Here is a 22,794-nt window from a genome sequence, read left to right on the forward strand (position 1 = left end):
TAAATTAAGTATTACAAAAACCTCCCTTTTTTTAAAAAGCCACCCCGATATTTTTCTTTTATACGCTGAGAAACATTTTTTTCAGTCCAAAAATATGTAGCCAATCAAAAAATTTTTTTGAATTAAACATATTTTATACCCAGTAAAAAAAAGTATTGGAAGAGAGCGAATAGTATTGGCGGTGAGTTTCTGCCAATACGTTTTCGCGTGAAAACAGTATTGGGGGCATTCTGCCAATTCTGCTTTTTCACCGACTCGATTTGGCATTTTAATCAAAAAGACTGATTGATTTAATGTGTAAAAATGCTGATAACGAACAGGAGATATAAAACTTTGTTTAAATGTAAATAAATAAAATTTGACAGCAGACTGTGTACTGTTGGTCTATTACCATATGATTTAGGGTATTTTCTAGATAAGTGCTGTGACTTATACTCACAGCGCCCCTAGGGCGAACGTCGAAAGCTCCCTAAATCATGTGGTAATAGATCAACAGTACACACTCAAGTCGAGTATTCCACGTCAGTTCAACACAAAAAATTTTATTAAGTTTTTGGATTCGGTTGAAATTGGGTAGATTATATCCTCTAGTGGTAATAAGTAAAGTTCCCAAGCGATTTTGAAAAATTTTAAAAATTGACGGACATATTGGATTTTTAATTTTTTTGTACTCTTTTTTTGAAAATTATATATCTTTGGTTCTCCTTAACAGATTTTAGTTTGTGACCTCTTAAGGCGCTAGCACAGCTCCTACTGCCTGCCTGCCTGCCGGTTGACATGGTAACACATTAGAGTAAGAGAGTCAGAAAATTCAAATTAAATGTTTTTTCTCTCTCACTCTTATGGCGCCTGCCTGCGCAGGCAGGCAGGCAGTAGAGGTGAGAGTGTACTTTTAAACTATTCGTATTGAAATATATTTTTGTTTAAAAAAATAAAATTAAAAAAATTATTTCAATTAATTGTTTTAACATCGTGGGACAGCCAGTAGTTTTTGAGAAAAAAAATAAAACGTAAATCCGAGCATAGCGCTATAGCGCGCCTGTTCATTGACGCGCGATAATAAATGGAATTTTAATTAAGGGACGAGTTCTTACTAACCCTAGAACGGAAATATGATTTTTTTATAGACTAACGTAAAACTGGGGTGGTTTGGCACCCCAGATTTGAAACATTTGTAAAAGGTTACCTTTTTTGTAATTATTTCAATTTGTCAACAATCTGGCTAAAATTTAAAAAAATATCAAACGGATTTTAAAAGGTAAATAAAGACATTTTAAGAGTAGGTACAATATTAACTTATGAGGCATTCCATTTCAAAACGACCCCCTTCATAAACAATTGCCATTGTAAGGCAATTTTTAAATAATTATTTCTCCTATTTATTAAAGCCAAACTTTATTCACTAATACTGTTTTTAAAAGAAACATTTCTCAACTTTACGATAGTAAAAAATTTTTTTTTTTAAATAATATTATTTATGAAAAGTTTGAAAGATAACCTTTTGAATATCTCAAAACACGTTGCCTCCGATTTTCTTGAAACTTATATCGAAATAAAGCTTAAATGTTCAAGTTTCATTCCCTGTAAATATTATAATGGACAATTCAGGGGAATTTAAGAAATTAATTAAATTTTACAAAGATGTCAGAGGTTATAATGCATGTACCGAGCGGAATTTGTTTTTTCAAATTTTTACACAGTTTAACCTCTGAAATCTTTGTAAAATTTAATTAATTTCTTAAATTCCCCTGAGTTGTCCATTATAATATTTACAGGGAATGAAACTAGAATATTTAAGCTTCATTTTGACATAAGTTTAAAAAAATCGGAGGCAACGTGTTTTGAGATATTCAGAAGGTTATCTTTCAAACTTAATTTTTTTCATAAATAATATTATTTAAAAAAAAATTTTTTTACTATCGTAAAGTTGAGAAATTTTTCTTTTAAAAACAATATTAGTGAATAAAGTTTGGCTTTAATAAATAGGAGAAATAATTATTTAAAAATTGTCTTACAATGGCAATTGTTTATGAAGGGGGTCGTTTTGAAATGGAATGCCTCTTATGCATTACTTGGAAAAATTAAAGTTTTCAAATAAATAAAGCGACTAAAATTAAGGAAAATTGATGCACCATTTACATCCAAAAACATATCTATCACTCAAACTTGAAACAAAAATAACAGTAGTTAAGTCGTGAACATACTTTGAACTTTGCTTGGGGTGCCTAATCACCCCAATTTCCCGTTCAAGGGTTATTCAAGGGTTAAATGGTACTAAAGTTTAATTTTATTTTGATTAAGTCAACCTGCAAAATTTAAATATTATTTACAAGACGTATATATTACAAATGTTTAATAATTTTTAAATAGAATAAAAATCATTTATTGCAAAGGAGGTTTCTATTTTTTACAAGGGAGTTTCCGAGGTCTTACAGTTTTTCTTAGCGTAGGATTTTTTTCTTTAAAAACTGTAAATATTTTGCAATCCTTACCCAGATAGCAATGTGATTCCATCATGCCAGCATTATGAGCGCACGACGTGTTATGTCGTGAGGGCAACAGTGCAAACATATGCGTCCTCATATGCGTGGCATATGCATTGCATGCGTGATATCACGTGTGTTACCTTAATGTCAATCCAAAATTTTAGCTTTTTTATCATTTTAGATGCTTTAATACCTTGTTTATTACATATTTATGGCACACTTAAATAATTATTCACTAAATTGTATTAATGTTGCTTACAGAATTTTTTAATGTGGTAGAAATTTTCTATAGCAAAGTCTACCAAATTTCGGGCTTAAATACTTTAGCTAGCCATGAAATCTTATCAAAATATAAATTTAAAGATACTAATGATATATTCTATCTTAAAACATTAATAATATTATAATAATAATGGGTATACATTTATTGTAAGTCAATTGTAATTTATTACGAACAATATAATTTATTACAGTAATGTTTACAAATCTAGGTAATAATGCGTTTCTTACAGTAACAATAATTAAATAAGCAAAAAACGAATACAAATATATTTTTCAAAACAAGCAGTTTAGTATTTTAAATACAACAAATAAATAATTATATCTGTTACGTCTACATCAGTCTTCGTAGCCATTCACTTTTGATTGATAAGGAAGTTATTATAAAACATAAAAAACTAAAGATCAACTAAAACAAAATAGACTTTTAAACTTTTTTCATATTATGCAAACTATGATAGTTCTTTTTTCAATAACTTCCTAATAATAATCTTTTAGACTAATTTTTGGACTCTCATTTTAATATGCAATAAGAATAAATAAATTTAAATATGCATTTAGTATGCAAACTATCATAGATCTTTTTTCAATAACTTTTTAATAACTACATATATTTTTTAGATTAACTTTTGGACTCTTATTTTAATAACCAATAAAAATAAATAAATTTAAATATGCATTTAGTCTGCAAACTATGATAGTTATTTTTTTAACAACTTTCTAATAAAATCTTTTAGTATTTAAGATATTTTAATTGTAATTAAAGTCTATTATAATTTATGGATTTACACATCTTTATGTCGTTTTTTCCAATAAAAAAATAAAAATTATAAAGCATCGAAGTTAGATTAAAATATTTTTGAAATTCAAAATCCTTTAAAAATTTGTTTCTTAAATTTAACATTAATAGAGAAAAATCTCTGCTTATCTCAATTTTTAAATCGATATATCAACTTTTTAAAAATTGCACCTTCAAATAATATAAAAAATGAAAAATCTCTCTTAATCTATTTCACCTTTTTCGACCAAATTCTGCAATCGATCATGATCTCCTTCGTAAGATCCGTCTGTTAGATAATCACCTCCTTCATCATCTCCTTCATCATCATCTCCTTCGTAAGAACCATCTGTTTCATCTTCCTCGCTGTCCTGTGTTCGATCAGTTGTAGGATCTTCTCCATCCTCGTTTTCTTCCGAATCTTCAAAATTATGTTCTTTCGGTCGAACACGTTCTTTACTTTTATTTTTAGGAGTACGGTTTTCCTTTTTGCCGGAGTTTCGGTATCTCTGTTTCGCCGCTCTTAAAACTTCTGTCATTTCTGACTTAAATTCAGTAAAGTTTTCCGGACCCTTAAACTGTTTACATTTATTTACCACCTCTGAAAAAAAATCAAATATAAAGTTAAAAAAAGTTTTAAAGTAAATGACTATATTTAGTTATTAGATTAATTTGTCTTACGATATAAAAGCGAAGCCATTTTAGTTTCCCCGAAATTTTTTGTATCACCTGAATCACCATACCATGTGAATTTGGTCGCAACCTCATCAGTCATACTGGATTTGAAAGCAAAGCTCAGTGCTTCTCTTAGCTTCGTACCACCATATTTCCGTAACTTTGAGTACTTTGAGAAGAAATGCGATTTTCATAAATTATTATCATTACACATTTTTTTTAATTTTGAAAATATTAATAGAAAAATCATAAAAGTTTAAAAAAAAGTAAACTAGTTTAATTTGAAAAAAACTTAAATTGAAATTGAAAACAAAGTTTAAATTTTACAAAAATAAAAAACCTTTTTTAAGTTACTATCTTAAAATCATGGAATTTTATCAAGGTCGCCACAAATATTTAATTTTATTTTTCCCTGACTTTTCCCTGATTTCCAGACAAAATTTTCACTTTCTCCCTGACCCTAAAGAATATTCTGATTCACTCTAAAAATTATTAGACACTAAAAAAAAATGTTCTATTACATTTATTTACAAATTTCTTTAATTGTAAAATTCTTCAAAAACATCAATAACTTCTTTTTTAAATAAATATTTAATCATTATTATTTTTCTGTACGAATTAAAATTCTTCAAAACATTTAAATTCAAAACTTTTTGAAATTCAACAACTTGTAATAATTTAAATTACCAAAAAAATTTTTAAAATAAGTTAATTATTTACAAAAATCTTAAAATAAACCCTTCCCAAGAATTCAATTATTTTTACAAGCAGTACAATTTCACAAAAAAATTCAATTATTCAAAAAAAGTAATAAAATTCGTTGCAATAATTCAATTATTTTCATAAATAATAATAAATCGATTATTCTTTAATTCATTTTTAAATCAATTTTTATTAGAAAATTCTAGAAAAATTCAATTATTTAAATTATAAAATAAATAATTTATTGAATAATTAAATGTTTGTTAAAATTGAATTCTCATAAAGAATTTTATCAATAAATTTTTAAATAATTGAATTCATTTGACAAATTTTAATAAATTTTTTAAGAATAATTACATTTATCAAGGAATTTAATTAAAATATTGTATAAAAAATAATTAAAATCCTGCGATGAATTTTATTATTTATCAAAATAATTAAAATTTTCCTAAGAATTTTATTAAAATTTTCATAAAATAATTGAATGTCAGAGAAGAATTTTATTATTTATAAAGATACTTGGAATTTTAACAAGAATTTTTTTTTAAATTTTTGAACATAATTGGATTTCTGTAAAGAATTTTATTACTTTTGAAAATAATTTAATTCTTCCAACGAATTTTATTCAAATTTATAAAAATAACTGTATTTCTGTGAAGAATTTCATTATTTATATAAATATAATTGAATTTTTACAACGAATTTTATTCAAATTTATAAAAATAATTGATCTTCGGTGAAGAATTTCATTATTTATAAAAATACTTGAATTCTTGAAAAGAACTATGTTCCATTTTTTTAAATAATTAAATTCTTGCGACGAATTTTATAAAAATCTTTTTAAATAATTGATATTTTTCGAAAATTTTATGAAATTTTGTATTTTAAATAATTGAATTCCTGTGAAAATTTTACTACTTGTGAAAATAATAAAATTATTTCTAAGAAATTTAATAAATATTGAATAATTGAATTCCTGTGGAATTTTGACAAGAATTTTATTAAAATTTTTGAAAATAATTGAATTTCAATGAGGAATTTTATTATTTATAAAGATAATTGAAATTTTGACGAGAATTTTTAAAAAATTTTTGATCATAATTGAAATTCTGCGAAGAATTTTTGTAACTTTTGAAAATAATTGAATTTCTTTAATCATTTATAACTTTCCAAAATCCAATTTTTATGATAGTTTTTGAAAAATTAAGTTATTTAAAAAGAAACTATTGTCAGAAATAGAAAAAACTGAAGATTTTGTATTAAAATTCGAGGTAATTTCATAATTTACTAGCCAAAAAGAAAAAAAATTCAGAGTTTTCTCATGAATTTTAAAAATTTAATTTTTCCAGTACTTTTAGTAAAAATTTCTGACTTTTCCCTGACTTCCCTGACCAATTTTACTTTCCCTGACTATTCCCTGACTTTCCTGACCTGTGGCAACCCTGAATTTATAACTCATTAGTTTTTATTTCTAATTGCTTTAAACTGAAGAATTATGTAGTGCAAATAGTAAGTATAATTAATAACAAGACATACCAACGCATTCACTTTATTGTCATCATCTTCGAATGAATTAAATTCCTCGATTGTTTTTAAGGGATATCCTTGAGGAGGTGCAAAAAGCGAATTCGACTTTACTACTTTGGAGTCTTCTTTAAGAGTACGAACGATGGAAAGGATTTCTAAATTCTGCTCTTCAACATTTCTATATAATCATATAAAAAATTATAATACTGTACAATTAATTAAATCTTCTTTAAAAAAGCTCCTTATTAATAATTAGATTATATATATATATATATATATATATATATATATATATATATATATATATATATATATATATATATATATATATATATTTGATGAGCTAATAATTGGCTTACCGTAAACGGGTTGTAATGTCGAGAAGAACGTTTTCGGGAACTAAAATGTTGCTTTCCCAAGCTGGAATTTGAAGTCCGGAATTAATGTTCACATTATCTTGAGGAAAATTGGAGTTTTGTTCCATAGCATGAAGATTTCTGTAATAACCAAAAAGATTTAAAATTAAAAAATATCTATCTTATAAATAAAGAAAAAAGCGTTTAATAATAAGTGTATCTTATTCATTATACGATTTAAAACAGTATTATTTTTTTAACTAAAACAATATTGAACCTTCACCATACTCTTTTTTGAAAAAGTGTTAATTTTTCTAAACAAATTGGTTAAGCTAAAAATTAATAAAATAAATTAAACTATAATACAAATAAACGATACATTGATTTAAAAAGAACAAAAATATAGTATCCTAAAATAAGTTATAATGAATATTTACTTGTTCATTTCAATAACAGGCGGGACATTTTGATTTTGGTCAGACGACTTTGGTTTATTTTTCTTGGTGCTTGTATTAGGAGCTCCGTTTTCATTGTGCAAATCAGGTAATGGTGAATTTCCATTATCTTTTGATGACTCAGAGATAGTTCCCGTTATCTTTGCATTTGAAGTTTTTGGATCTACTGGCAATGGTGATACTGTGCTCGGAGAAGTATTTTTAGGTAAAGGCAATTTTTTTGGATGTTCTAACACTTGGCTTGGTCGAGTTTTTTGCTGATTTTGCTTTATCTGAGATAAGGATTGATTACTCTTTGGTGTAGACTTTGGCTTATGCGAATCCATAAGCAATTTATCACTCGACTTCAACAATATTGCAAATTTGGGATTATCTTTATAACCACTACTTAAAGCTTGTATCTCGTTGTGTACAGAGTTGAGCGATTTTCTTGGCCTTTTTCGAGACGGTTCATCCGATGAAGTCCAATATCTTCTCGGAGCAGTAACTAGTCTTCCGTTTGATGCATAGCTTGTATGTTTTGAGGGCTTGGATGATTTTTGTGGTTTGGCTCCGTGGCCTTCAAACTGCTTTTGAATCTTGGGCGCCATCCTTTTTCACTGGAAAAGAGACTCTTTTTTTAAGAGGGGAAACCTATGTAATTTACGACAAAATAGGCATATTTTTAGGAATTTTTTTCTCAATGAAATCGTCATCAAAAATCTGTAAAGTACGTTTTATTGCATGAGTATTGATGTCTAAAATAAGTTTTTTTTATAAAATTTTATTAAAAAATGGCGGCTATACAGCATTTTATTGTAAAGCGTCTTTTTTTAGGATTTTATGGCCGGACAGCGTCTTTAATTTTTGGTCTAAAAAACGAAAATGTTGTCATTTTCTATACATCAACAACTATCGACACCTAGGATTTTTTTATATTACTTACTTTTATTTTTATCAACAATTTTTTGATTCTTTTTCAAATGGGCACTTTTTTGTTCAATCACGTACCATTTCGCGAAATACCAAAATATCGAAAAAATCTTACGTAAGTCGATAGCTGTTGATGTATATAAAATGAAAACATTTTGGTTTTTTTTGCAGATCGAAAATTAAGAACGATAGTTGTCCGGCCATGGAACCCTTAAAAAAAGACGCCTTTTAAAAAAATGATACACAACCGCCATTTTGTAATAAAATTTTTAAAAAGATATATACATATTTTGAATGTGAATACTCATATCAATCAAACGTATTTCACATATTTTTGATTACCTATTTCATTGAGCCAAAAAAAAAAATTCCTAAAAATACGCTTATTTTTCATGAGTTACTTAAGTTTCCCACTGAAGTGTTTTTATTTTATTAAAAATATATCTGCCCAGACAGGATACAACTTTTGAAGTAATTTGTGGCATGTTTATACATGTACACATAAGAAATATTTTAATATTTTATCATTAAATCAATTACTCGTGAAAAATAACAAACTAAAAATAAATAGTACTTTTTCTTAATAATTTAAAGCACAAAATAGTATATTTCGTAACGAGTGCGAGCAGCTGTCAATTTTTGAATGAGCACTTTTTTTGCGAAGCTTCGCCTACAGTTTGTTCCAAAAAAAGTGCTCGTTCAAAAAATTGGCAACTGCTAGCACTAGTTACGAACGATATTTTTCATAACAAGGTGCAAAAAAGTGCCCTTTTTTGCACCGCATTATGAAAAAGAATTATTAATCATATTTAAAAAAAATTATATAGCTATACCCCTTGGAATGTTAACAGGACTGAGCATATCCATTCATTCGGAATTACGTTTTCCTCCAGACTTTCCCTGCTGTCCCATTTAGGTATACGGTAGCATTTAGACTACTCCATTGAGTGGTAGTTCATGTAATTCATTTGACAAGTTAAAGCAATGAAAATCTCCTACAGCTTGTGAAGGTATGCCAACATCATACAATTGTCGAATACCGTCAAAATATTGTACAATAAATGAAACACTGTCGTTGATAAGTATTATATTTTTTATTAATCCAATTTTATCATTCCTTGAAATGAAACAATTATAACGCGTCTGTGTGGAAAAGACACGTTTATTAATGACACATTTCTCAAACTGTATGCAATTTCGTGGAATATTATCAAGTAGAGGTCCTTTTGTATGATTCATTGACGGTACAATTTCTACTTCGTCTTGATTTGACACACTTGAAAAATCATTTAATTCAAACATTCGTTTACAAATTTGTTGAAGTGGAAGATGAGGTTTTCGTACGTATTTTCTAAAAAAAGGCATATTGTTTTCATAGCAAAATGCGCTAAAACTATCAATAGGACCAAAACGTGATGCATCTTCCACAGCATGCAACAATCCGTGAATGTTGTATGAATAAAATTTTTCTCCGTACAATCCTTTACACAAGCGAACGTAACTTTCAAGAGATGATTGACAAAAGTCGTACAAAAAATCGGGCATATTTTCAGAAGCGAGTAAACGCATCACGCAACGCAGAATCATAAAATGGAGATAATATTCTTCATCCACAATATTCAAGAAAACAGCCAAAGAAGTGTATTATAGCAAAAATTGACGTAATTCTGTTCCTTTGAATTGATTGTATTTCGTCATTTCTCTTGGTTGACGATTGAACTCCGAAGGACAATATTCTTTGAGCTGAATCATCCTTGAATTAAGAATTTCTAATTTTCGAACATTTAATTTATCACATGGTGGAAACGTCCCAGTTACATGTGCATGAATCACCTTCTTTACATTTCCGAGATAGACTAGATGCAAGACTTCAAATGGCACATCGGTAACCAAATCGATTGGTAAACGTGATAGGGGACTTGGACCACGATGATGATCTTCATCACTACAGTTTCTGTATTGATCATTTGTACGTGGTTGGTTTCGAATATTAAGATAAAACATTTGACCATCATGAAATCCTTCAACATTACATTTCGAACAAGGAAAATATGAGTTGTGTCCAAAGCGCGAGCTGGAGCATCTGCAATAAAACATCTTATTCGTAAAGGAAGTCGTCGACCTTTAATTTCGATGCCACCATTTGCAATCACTTCTTCGACTTCCGTGATAAAAGGGTCATAAAAGTCGTGAGCATTTGAAGGTTTATGTCCTCCTTTGAATACACCAACTACAATCGGTCTTTTGTCAACAATATTTACTACTCGAAATTGATGAGGCCAAATTTGACAACTGTTTTCTTTATTTAACCGAGCACCATCTGTGCTAAAATCTATTAATATATATTCCGTTAATTTATTTTCATCAATCGACTCTAATTTTTTTAACAAATTGGCTTTAAAACCTATATGTAGATATTCTCCACCAGCTACCTGATGAATTCGTTCTTCGTGAGAGGATGCAGTTGCTGCATCAGATAAATCTGTAACGTCCAATAAATTTTGCTCATCATCTGAAATTTCGGAAGAAGCTTCTGCAATTGGCACTTCAGCAATTTCTCCATCTTCCAAAGAAGGTTCAATTAACGATCTCCCTGAAGTTGAGGAATTTGAGCTATCATCATTACCGTTATGAATAGAGTCTCGCAGTGCAGAAATACGTCTTCTCTTTTGTCTCAAAGACAAATCCTCAAAATTCTTGTCAAATTTTCGAGACATTTCGGAACTCAAATGTTTTTTAAATTCAGCATTCGAACCTTTGCACTAAAAAAAATACATTATAATAATCGTAAGTTTCCTTTCCGTTAGCAAATTATCTGCATTCATTTGTTTGTTTTGAAAATTAATTTTTGTGGGTTAAGTATTGGCATTTTTTATATTTTTAAATGTCAAATTTTTCAATGTTTATGTTATTATTGTGCCTTGCTGACAGATTGGAAGAAATATAGTAAAAACTTGAAGATTGTTTGAAAATTTTGTGAAGACTGTGTATATATCAAGTAATAATGAAAATATATATATTTTCATTATTACTTGATATATACACAGTGAGGCATTCTTCGTCAGCGTTACCCCCCTACTCTCCAAAAATGGTTTGCATGTAAATTGGTGGTCATAGGCTTAAAAGTTAGCTTATAGAGTGTACTTTCAATTGCCGAGTGGCACTTTTCAAAATTTTAAATTGGGGGTTAAATATGGGGGTTAATTTCTCAAAAGTCGATCTAATTTGACTGAAACTTCTTACTCAAAAGTTCTTGAGGTCACTAATTATGAATTTGACAAAATGAAATAAAATTCGGATGAAAATTTGTTATTTGAGGGTTTTTGAAGTCACTGATGATGGATCTGAAGTCAATTTCCAAAAATTTTCAATATTGGTATGAATATGGTGGACTATTTGAAAAAATTTGAATTATAAAAAAAAGGTCTCTGTGTTTCACAAGGTTGACACTGTCATCTTATACAAAATCATCATTTTGTATTTTTTTCTATTCCTTAAAAATTCGACTGCCTTTAATTTCAATTGACATGATGTCTTATCCCCCAGAAATTATCCTGCAAATAAATTCACTTTTATGAAGATCGATAATTTTCGAAACGGTTTTTTCTGTTAGTTTTTTTAACATCTCTTGATTTTGGTTCTCATAAAATTCCTTCCAAAGATTTTAATTGTTTTGATTTTTTAGTAAATTGTTTCGAGTTTATTAAATTTCTCGCCTTGTCATTTTTATTTTCTTCTGATAACACTTCCGTTTTTAATTGTGATCTTCAATTTCCTACAAATTTTCGAACCCGCCGTAACAGTATAGGAAATCCCAGTTTTAATTTTTTTCTCAATAAACGTAACCCATTACCTTTGTGTCCATGTTGGGTTCAGGGGTTACAATATCAATCAAAATGTGTATTTTTAGTGAATTTTGATATTTTCATTACAAAACTACACTGCACTATAAACAACGATCATTCAATTTCTTGAATAATTTCACTGTTGAGTGAAATTATTCCAGAAATTGGATGATTTATAGCAAGATGGTAAATCTTATTTGAAGAAGATCGGTTTTTAATTCATAAACTTTGTTAAACAATAAGAAATAGAAATTATTTTTTTAAAATTTGATTATTCACTTAGTTTTGTTTCATATTTACTCAACTTCATTGTATTAGCATTTCATTGACAGATGAATGTTCCGTTAAATAAAACTTGGCATTAGTGTATTTTGATTAAATAAAAAATACAAATCAATCTTTTTCAAATAATAAGATTTAATATCTTGCATTGAGTGGATTTATTTGAATAATTATTTGCGGTGCATTGCAGTTTTGAAAGCAAAATGTCGAAATTAACCAAAAATACACACTTTGATCGATGTTGTAACCCCTATGTTCAAGATGGACACAAAGGCAAAGGACTACGTCTTTTATCAAAAAATTTGATGCTGAAATTTCCTGATCTTCCGGTGGGTTCGAAAATTTGTTTTGATTGTAGGAACTTGAATATCCCGATTAGAAATGAAAGTGTTTTATTAGAAGAGAATGAAAACGACGATGCGACAAATTCGTTGGACACCTTTCCTACCTTGTCTGTTAATGTTGATAATTTGAGAGTGAAATCGAAAAGAGAAGTGGAACTCGAAGAGATGCTCGATGAGCTGAAAAAAAAATTTGGTTTGCTCGAAACAATTTGCTAAGAAATCAAAGGAATTGAAAGCTTCTAAAGGAATTTTGGGAGAACCAATATCAAGAGCTGGAAAAAAACTATCGAAAGAAACAGTTACAAAAATTGTCGATTTTTATGAGAGTGACTCTATTAGCCGGATAATGCCTGGGGTAAAAGACGTTGTGTCAATCAAAATTGATGGTAAGCGAGTTCTCAAACAGAAAAGACTGTTACTTTTAGATTTGAATGATCTTTATTCAACATTAACAAAATCGCATCCAGAGTTTTCTGTGAGTTTTAGCAAATTTGCGCAATTACGACCAAAATACTGTGTACTTATGGGAAATCGTGGAACGCATGCCGTATGTCTTTGTACTCACCACCAAAATTGCTATTTAATGTTTGATGCCTTTGACATTGAGAATCTGAGTAAGGATTCAGGGATCCCAATGAAAAATTACAAAGACTGTATGTCACAAATCATTTGTAAGGACGCAACTTCTGAATGTCACCTTGATGAGTGTGGACGTTGTCCAGGCACTAAGGACTTGTCAAACCATTTAGTGAAGTGTTTCGAAGATAATAATATCTTTCAATTGATATTCAGTCAATGGACAGGAACTGATAGGTGCACTTTGAACACACACGTACTTGCTTCTGAAGAATTTATTGAAGAGTTATGTCACAAACTCTTAGATTTAAAATCGCACTCTTTCATTGCAAAGCACCAAGCTCAATACTTTGAACATCGAAAAACTAATCTTAGTGATAATCAAGTGTTGGTAACTTTGGATTTTTCAGAAAATTATAAGTATGTGATACAGGATGCAGTGCAGGCTTTTCATTATAATAACGATCAGTGTACCATCTTTACTGTAGTATGCTATTTCAAACAGGACTCTAAATTAGAACACAAAAGTTTTGTTTTCCTATCCGATAGCACTCAACACGACACTTCTGCTGTTTACACTATTCAAGGTCATTTAATTCCGGAAATAAAGAAACTTTTGGAAGTGAAAGAAATAATTTATTTCAGTGATGGTGCTAAACAACATTTTAAAAACAGATTCCAAATTATTAATCTAGTAAACCATGAAGAAGACTTTGGTATTAAAGCCGAGTGGCATTATCACGCAACAGCCCACGGCTAAAATGCTTGCGATGGCATCGGTGCCATTTTTAAAAGAGAAGCTGCAAGAGCTAGTCTTCTAGTAAAACCTACAGAAGCTATCACAGATGCAGTGAGGCTTTACGATTGGGCTAAAAAGCATTTTAAAACAATATCTGTTTTCTTTTATTCCAAAATGCAATACGAAAAAGTCAAACGAAAATTGAACAGAAGATTTAATGCTGCTTCAGCAGTTCCTCAAATACAAAAAAGCCATTCTTTCGTACCTTCAAACAAGAAGACTTTATTAATTAAAAGGTACTCAAATGCTGAAACTGGTACCACCTTTTCTTATTAAAAATTAAATTCAATTGAAAATTCATAACCAGCTTCTTGTTCATTATAATGGATTTCTGTTAGTATAAAAAACAAAAAAAAAATTTTTTTTTAAATTTGAAAAAGTTAAAAAAATGTAATGTGGGCATCATTTTGTATATGATGACAGTGTCAACCCTGTGAAACACAGAGACCTTTTTTTTAATAATTCAAATTTTTTCTAGCAGTCCACCATATTCATACCAATATTGAAAATTTTTGGAAATTGACTTCAGATCCATCATCAGTGACTTCAAAAACCCTCAAATAACAAATTTTCATCCGAATTTTATTTCATTTTGTCAAATTCATAATTAGTGACCTCAAGAACTTTTGAGTAAGAAGTTTCAGTCAAATTAGATCGACTTTTGAGAAATTAACCCCCATATTTAACCCCCAATTTAAAATTTTGAAAAGTGCCACTCGGCATTTGAAAGTACACTCTATAAGCTAACTTTTAAGCCTATGACCAGCAATTTACATGCAAACCATTTTTGGAGAGTAGGGGGGTAACGCTGACGAAGAATGCCTCTTATAAACATTAAAATAATATAAATAAACCATTTTTTAAAGATAAATTATAATTTTTTTTCTTTACGTTTTTATGATTATAATAATAAATGTAATAATTATTAATTACTAAAGTAATATAAACATTAATTTTTTAATTTCAGATTAACTACCTACATAATTAATTATTCTTGTTTATTATTTTCAAAAATGTTAATAACAGTTTTCGAAAGAATTAAATTATTTTAAAAAAATTTTAATAAAACATTCTTTGGAAAGAATTGAATTATTTAAAAAAATTTTTTATAAAAATCAAATGACTAACTATTTCCAAATTTCTCAATAAAAAGTTTGCAAGAATTTAATCATTTTCAGTGCATTAATTTTTAAAATTAAAAACATTGAAAACTTTTACTTTCAAATTGCGAACAGATTCAAACACAGCAATATTAATTAATTAATTTTATTTTTATTTAAAAATTATAACCAAAATCTGAAGAAAGTTTTTTGACTAATTTAAAGATTTCTGAAGATAAATAAGAAAAGTCTGAAGATTTGTCGTTTTAATCATCTGGCAGTACTGTTATTGTGTTTGATTCAATTTTTAGCTTTACAACTATCATTCACTCTAAAGGTAAATACTTTTCTATAATTTAATGTTAACATTATTTCAATATATTAAAAAAAGGTATTTGATATAATTTACATTCAATTGGATGTTATTTTTATAAATTTCTTAATTAGAGAATATTTAGTTTTTTAACTTTTTAATAATTTTTTAACTTCCAAAACTCTTTATTTTTCATAATTTGAAATTATTAATTATTAATTATTTTCATAATAATTTTAAATAATTACTATATTATTAAGGACTACAACATAAATTTAAATTATCAAAGTATATTTTATAAAATAGTAATAAATTTAATACAAGTTTTATTTTTATATTTTTATTACATAAAAATATTGTCTAATATCATATTTATTTTATAAACTTTTAACGTGTCTTAATTTTCAAGTTTTTAATTAATACGTGATTTATAGAATATTCAACAAATCAATGAGAATATATTGTAAATTTTTTCAATTAAAAATATATTACATCAAATACCTATTCCCAATATTTAAATAATGCTGACATTAAATTATGGACACATAGGTACCTGCCGAGGCAATAATAATTATTAAGCTAAAAATTCAATTAAACAACCAACGTATAGAATTAAAATTTAGGGGCTATCATTATAATATTATATTACATCTTGTAATTAAATAATTAATGCAAGTTATACCGTAAGTGAGGCTAAATTCGCTCAATTTTTCAATTCTTTTTTAAATAACTTCGGGAAACGATGAAAATAAACATTGACACTGAAAATATATAATCTTTAATCCTTTATCTTTTCTATTACTGCATAAAGAAATTAAAATATGTTGCAGAAAATTATTTATAAGCCGTTTTTTGTGAGCGACTTTACCTTTAAATGATGGGTAAATTCGCTCACCATTATTATTCTGGCAAAATATATTATAATCTGCAAAAATGAAACTAAATATTCTTTAGAATCAATAAAGAAAAAAATTAAGAACAATATACAAAGTTATTGGAATAAATATTTGATATTGTTTTATCAATAAGTAATTAGATTCAATCATTCAATCAAACGTACTCATAACCATAAAAAACAAGGTTAAGTTTGACAGTTTAGTGCTTAAACCGTTTTAAATCGTTTAATTTTCAGTTATAAGAGTGCTATTTGTTACGGCCGAACTCCGTAACTTTTATATTATAAATGATTATTTATAATACTTTAAAAACCAAATTACACACAACACAATATTTTGTTAACACATCATGAAACGCTTACACAAAATAACCCTATGTAATCTCACAAAAGGACATTCCCTCTTTTGAATATTTTAATCCAGGGCATTTTTAATGACATAGAAATTCTAATTCTATATAAATATAAGATTTAATTGAATTTAACATTCCTTTAGGTTTCGCAATTCCGAAGTGAAAAACCTGACAATATAGTAAAGTGTTTCTTAATGAATTCCTTTTTCTTGAAAAACAGTTTATTGACCCTTTTGAAAATAAGTTAGAAAATATCAAAGTTAAATTGCTCAATATAAGGAGTGGTGCATCCAAGTCACTGAACTCGGATCACACCACTGCTTAAATCTGCAAGGTTGCAGAAATTGACTTGACAACAGTCGAGTACAATGAACTTAACATACGATTTCCCCACTAAATTGTCTTTCAATAAAATTGATTGACACTGGGAAATCTGGGCAGTTTAAGCCAGGCCGTTGTAGCCGGCAGTTAGCCCGGGCAATTTGGGCCCGCAGTTTTAGTCCAGGCCATTGTAGCCTGAAGTTCTAAGTCCGGCATTTGGCCGTGTTAATCGTATCGAAAGTCTAACGGTTGAATAAAAAGTTTGTTTAAACAAAGTGAATTTAATTGAGAATAAAAGAAAATAAATAAAGAGTAAACAAAGGTTGATTTTTAAAAGAATATATCGAAATAAAGAATACAATAAAGTGACAAGTGAAAAATAATTTAAGAAAGTAAAGAATTGAAAAATATTGAAAATAAAGTGAAAAAAGAAATGAAAATAAAGAATTTGTAAAAGAGCTAAAGATTAAAAGAAAAGAATTGAAATAATATTAGTGAAATAAAGTGAATTTAAAACAAAAAGCATAAACGTAAAGAATTAAAAGAGTGTATTTAAAAATCTAGCATCAGCAGAAATAAATCAAGCATATCTTAAAAAGAATATTGATTTTTGAATTGCTTTTAAAGACAGCCTTTATTTACGGGGTTTGAGTCTTCAAAATTGCGCGAGCCAAGGAATATTAAATTGGAAAACGAAATATCAATCTAGTGAACCTAGATCAGGTATTTCCTCGTTTTTTTTAAATAAACAACCTAAATTCTGTAATACTAAAAGAACAGAATAAGTCATTGGAATAACATTTCAAAGGATTGAATTACCAGACAGTGAGTATAGAAATCTTACTCATCACTACACACACACACATACTATTCTTTCATACACAAGTATATAATTACTCTTTACTCACACCAATTTAGAATAACTTGTATTAGGGATTTCTTTGGGTAAAATATATCTTATTTGTTTAATCTTATTTTTGCTTATAATTTAATTATTCCTAAAACTATCCTATCTTCTCTAAATTCAAGGAGTAGGGTTCTCAACCTCTTAGTTGAATCAATAACTAAGTAGAGGGGGAATCCACTACCTTTACAATTTCTTTGTCCGAAGGACACGTGAGTTGAAGTTTTTAAAAATTAAAATTAAATTTCTAAAATCCTACTTTAACACTATTATTTAAAAAAATCGAATTATAAATTAAAGTAATTAACATACTTGAAATATCCAGGCCCAAACATCTTTTTTGTAGATTTATTTCCTGAGCGAATTTACACAACAAATTTAAATTTTTTTTTAAATTGATTTTTTGCAGAATCTGTTTATTGCTTTAATTTTTGTGCTTTATGCAAATCATGTTGGAGATACAGGAAATGTAATGTTCAGAAGTATTCAACTTAAAAATTTTGAAGTAAAGCTTTATTCCCTACTTTTTCATACTACTTGTTCAATATGAAAATTATTCACTTGTGTTTTAAATATAATTTCTACTGAAAGTTACCAATGAATTTGCTGCAAATAAATTTTAAATTAAAGTTTAGCATTTATATTAACCAAAACAATTGTAAATCTTAAATATTTCTGTCTAAAAAGTATGTTAATCGAATTTTAAAAAATAGACATCGGTTGAGCGAATTTACCCTACATGAGCGAATTTAGCCTCACTTACGGTAGTTAGTATTTATACTATATATATTTTGTTTTCCAAAGAAATTATAATTAAAAGTTGTTTAACTTTATCATTTTTCAATTAATTTAATTTTATGCAATTATAGTAGTTTCAAAAGATACGGAATTTTTTGTTTAAAAAGCTAAATGAATAATTATTTTTTTAATTTTTGGAATAATTAAAATTTTTGTAATCAAAATTATTTTGAAAATAAAAGTATAAAATATGTAACAATTTTTGCGAGATTCAATTTTCTTCGTACAACATGAGAGTTTAACAGCAGTAATTTTTTTTACAAAATTTATAGGATTCACTTAAAATACGTTTCTAATGCGTTAAATTTGACATGAAAATTTAGAAATTCAAAATAGAACTTCCATTTGTCTGACTTTCTTCTAATTTATCGGATTCAGTGATTTCTGAGGTGAATTTGTTAAATTTTTTTTGTAAACTTTAAAGTTTCAAAATAATATAAAATGAAAATTTAATTCTCTATAATTGTTAACTTTTTCCACCGTTAATTATTTCAATCTTTTTGTTAGGTAATAATAATTATTTCTTTAAACATTTTTTTAAATAAAATGGAGTTTAAATTGTTTAAAATAAGCAGTCTGATACAACATTCCCGCGCGCTTGCGCGCGGATAGTTTGGCTAGTAAATAAATAAACTGAGGTGTGCAAAAAGTTCGAATGGCCGAGTCGATCCGATCCGGCTCGAAAATACTCGATCGAGCTTCAAGCTTTTTGCACACCTGTAATTAATAAAATTTTTGAAAATTAAAAAAAATTGCATGACAATCTTTTTCTATATAAATTATGGTATTCACAATGTTTTATTTTACTTTGCAAAAAAATTCTGTACAAAGTTTGTTCTTCGCTCTATTCGTAGGAGGTTATACGACTTTTTGTTTAGAATTATTAACCCATTAATGCCCATCGATAGAGAAACGCAAATACCAAAAAGTAGCTACTGGGATCCTGGCATGTGACGATAATATTTTTCAGTAATATTTTATTTTTTCGAAAATAATGTTTATTACATTTTTTACTTTAAAGTTTCTATTTGAAGATTTTTCATTAAAACATTTAAGGGATTTATTTTATAAAATACTTTAACGAAGACCTGTAAAGTGAAGAACAGTTAAAGTAATTAATTTTTAATTAAAAAACAAAATTTATCTATAGTAAAAACAATCACACGAAATTACACGTGACTATTTTTAATACGGAATAAACTTATAAAAAAAATGTAATTTTAAGAAATTTTGACATTTTTAATTTTAAGTAAAAATTGTTTCTTCTAACGAATATTTAAATATATTAATTACATATAATTAATATAGTAGACAATAAATAATTAATGGAATGTAATATACATAATTATATAATATTATAATTAATTTTAAATAAGGATCTTTAAGATTAAAAAAGTAGCTGTCGAAAAATTAAATATGACAAACTGAAAAAATCGTTTTAGTCGATTCACAAAAATCGTAAATAATTTGATTATATATTTCCCGGCGACATTTTTATCGTAACCATTTTTAACTCAATTCTTATATTAGAAAGTTTTACAAGAATCCAATTATTTAAATACAAAATTAAATAATTGATAGAATAATTGAATTTCTTTCCAGGAATTTTAATAAAACTTTTGAAAACATTTACATATTCTTTGAGAAATTTATAAAAAATGTTATTAAAAATAATTGAATTCACCTGAAAATTTTGTTATTCAATTTATTTGAATTTTCGAAAAGAATTTTATTAAGTTTTTTTTAAATAATTTAATTCTTTTTAAAAATTTTCTTGAAATAGAAGTTATTAAAAATATTTGAATTTCAGCGAAACATTTCACTATATTGGTGAAAACAATTGAATTATTGACAAAGATTTTTCAAAAATTTTGGAAAATAATTGATTTGTTTAGAAGAATTTGAAAAATAGTTTTGAAAATAATTACATTTTTCGAGGAATTCATTAAAAATTTTATTATAAATTATCGAAATCCTCTGACAAAATGTTATTATTTCGTTATAAAAGTAAATGAATTCTTTTGAAGATTTATTAAAGTAGTAAATATTGAAAATATTTGAATTTCAGCGAAAAATTTTATTATTTTTTTCGAAAATTGTGATGAAAATTGTGTTTTAAATAATGGCATTCTTGGGGAAATTTTATTCTTTATGGAAAAAATTGAATATTTGCTTGAATTTTATTCACATTTTTTAAAAATAATTAAATCCTTTTAAAAAATTGTATCAAAAATTTAAAATAGTAGATAATAAAAATATTTGAATTTCAGGGAATAATTTCATTATTTATGAAAATAATTGATTTGTTTTGCAGAATTTTTTGAATTATTTTATGAAAATTCAAAAGAATTTAAAAGAATAATTAACTTATTTCAAATAATTTACTTAAAATTATATAAAAAATATACTTGAATTCTTGCGATAAATTTTATTATTTATATATGAAAATAGTTTATTTCTTATAAATAAATTTATCAAAAATACACACATTGTGTATAAATAAATTGCTATAGAAAATTTGTTTACATACATATTTTGAGGTTAAGTAGTTTATACATTTCAAAGTTAAAGAAACTACACTTACCTAGAAGTCTAATGGAAGTTTAAACAAAATTCACAAAGTTTATTTTCCAAATCTTCTTTCAGTCAAAACGAACACACGGTACAAATAAAAAAAGTATGGGAGATGGCACCCCTTGCGGATGGGTGAACTACGAAATTACGACGAATTCGTCGTCACTTCGTCGTCACTTCGTATTTCGTTATAATATTTCACAAATTCGATGAAAACAGTTAAAAAAAACTATTAAAATGAATAAATGAATATCTTAGGATGAAATTTATCTATTTTTTAGAATAAATTAAAGTTAAATTATTGTGAAATTAATGTTTAAAGTAGAAAATGTCAGTTTTAGTGTAGGATGTATGTGTGTGTAAGATCGATATTAGAATAAACTGTTGATATGTCGCCGCGCGTTTTGCGCGACAGATGGCGGAAGTGACATTTGTCCATGGCTTTAAATTACATGGTTTATTACAGAAAAATAAAAAAAGGAAACATAATAAAAAAGATTATTAAGATTGAAAATTTTTATACAATAATAGGAATAAAAATTGCAGAATATTTTTTAGGAAGTTAATTTTATTTATTTTAAGGTTTTATTTAAAAAAATAAAGTGTTAGACTTTAAATAGTGGAAAAAAGTTCATCAAAAAAACTAAAAATGTCAGAAAAAGCTCTTATAATTATTAAATTAACTATTCTATAGCCGATTTATCCATTATTTAAGTTGAATTAAATCGTAAATTGTGCAATTATTAATGATAAATATGCGAACTGTGAGACCTGTCAATGTATTGGTAACATGCGTGATACTTGTAGCAGACTACGATTGACTACAATCATATTCTGAACGGCGGAACGAAAGGAACTGATTTGGATAAACGCGCGAAGTTTCAAAATGATGTGTAAATATAGTAAACATTGAAAAAAATTGCTTTCTTTGATTTAAGAGATATTACTTTTTACTTTTAAAAAACGTTTTTTTGAAACAATGTGATCAAAAATTAGAAACTAAGCAAAACTTTTTCGATTATTAAAATAAATGAATTTATTTAAATAAATATTATTCAAAGCTAAAAATCAGTATTTTACTTAGAAAAATAAATTTGAATAAAAATTTTTTAAACAATTTCATGTAAAAAATAAATAACATGAACAATTAATTTTGATTGAAAATTTTTTATTATTATTATTATTATTATTATTATATTTAGTAGAATATAAAAAATAACTCCTCCTACTTTAAGAAAACAATTTTTTTATTCGTTGGTTCACAGTACAAAAAGAGAGTAAATATTTAATTTTTAAAAAGTTAAATTTGGTCTTAACTCATTAAGAAAAAAAGTCTCCAGGCCAATAAAAATAAGCACCTTCTATTTTCAAACTGCAATTTTTTATTTGTTGGTTGAGTTAAAGAAAATGGAGAAAGTAATTAATATTTGAAAAATAACATACACATTTTACCAACCCCCAAAGAAAAAATGGACGACTTAGACAAATAAAAATGGTAAACAAACTCCTCCCATTTTCAA

The 22,794-nt window shown here is 26.9% G+C and overlaps 2 protein-coding genes across 9 annotated transcripts in view; one reads left to right on the forward strand and one right to left on the reverse strand.

The window, feature by feature from the left end:
- Nucleotides 1–22,794, forward strand: part of LOC122500710 (sorting nexin-17) — a 379,406-nt gene that overhangs the window by 27,703 nt on the left and 328,909 nt on the right. The gene's annotated exons all lie outside the window — the stretch shown is intronic.
- Nucleotides 2,941–21,789, reverse strand: LOC122500708 (zinc-regulated protein 8-like). Of its 2 annotated transcripts, none has more exons than XM_043609769.1 (6): nt 21,285–21,789; nt 7,241–7,857; nt 6,807–6,944; nt 6,457–6,625; nt 4,225–4,387; nt 2,941–4,144 (listed from the first exon to the last, which is right to left on the reverse strand). In XM_043609769.1, exons 2-6 carry the CDS (start codon nt 7,846–7,848, stop codon nt 3,768–3,770), a joined length of 1,455 nt encoding a protein of 484 aa, XP_043465704.1. In that variant the 5' UTR covers nt 7,849–7,857; nt 21,285–21,789; the 3' UTR covers nt 2,941–3,767. The 2 variants fall into 2 exon arrangements, with proteins under 2 accessions (XP_043465704.1, XP_043465703.1); XM_043609768.1 differs by lacking the exon at nt 21,285–21,789 and adding an exon at nt 9,004–9,775.

This window comes from Leptopilina heterotoma, unplaced genomic scaffold (genome assembly GCF_015476425.1).
Source record: "Leptopilina heterotoma isolate Lh14 unplaced genomic scaffold, ASM1547642v1 Lhet_190, whole genome shotgun sequence".
Classification (NCBI taxonomy): domain Eukaryota; kingdom Metazoa; phylum Arthropoda; class Insecta; order Hymenoptera; family Figitidae; genus Leptopilina; species Leptopilina heterotoma.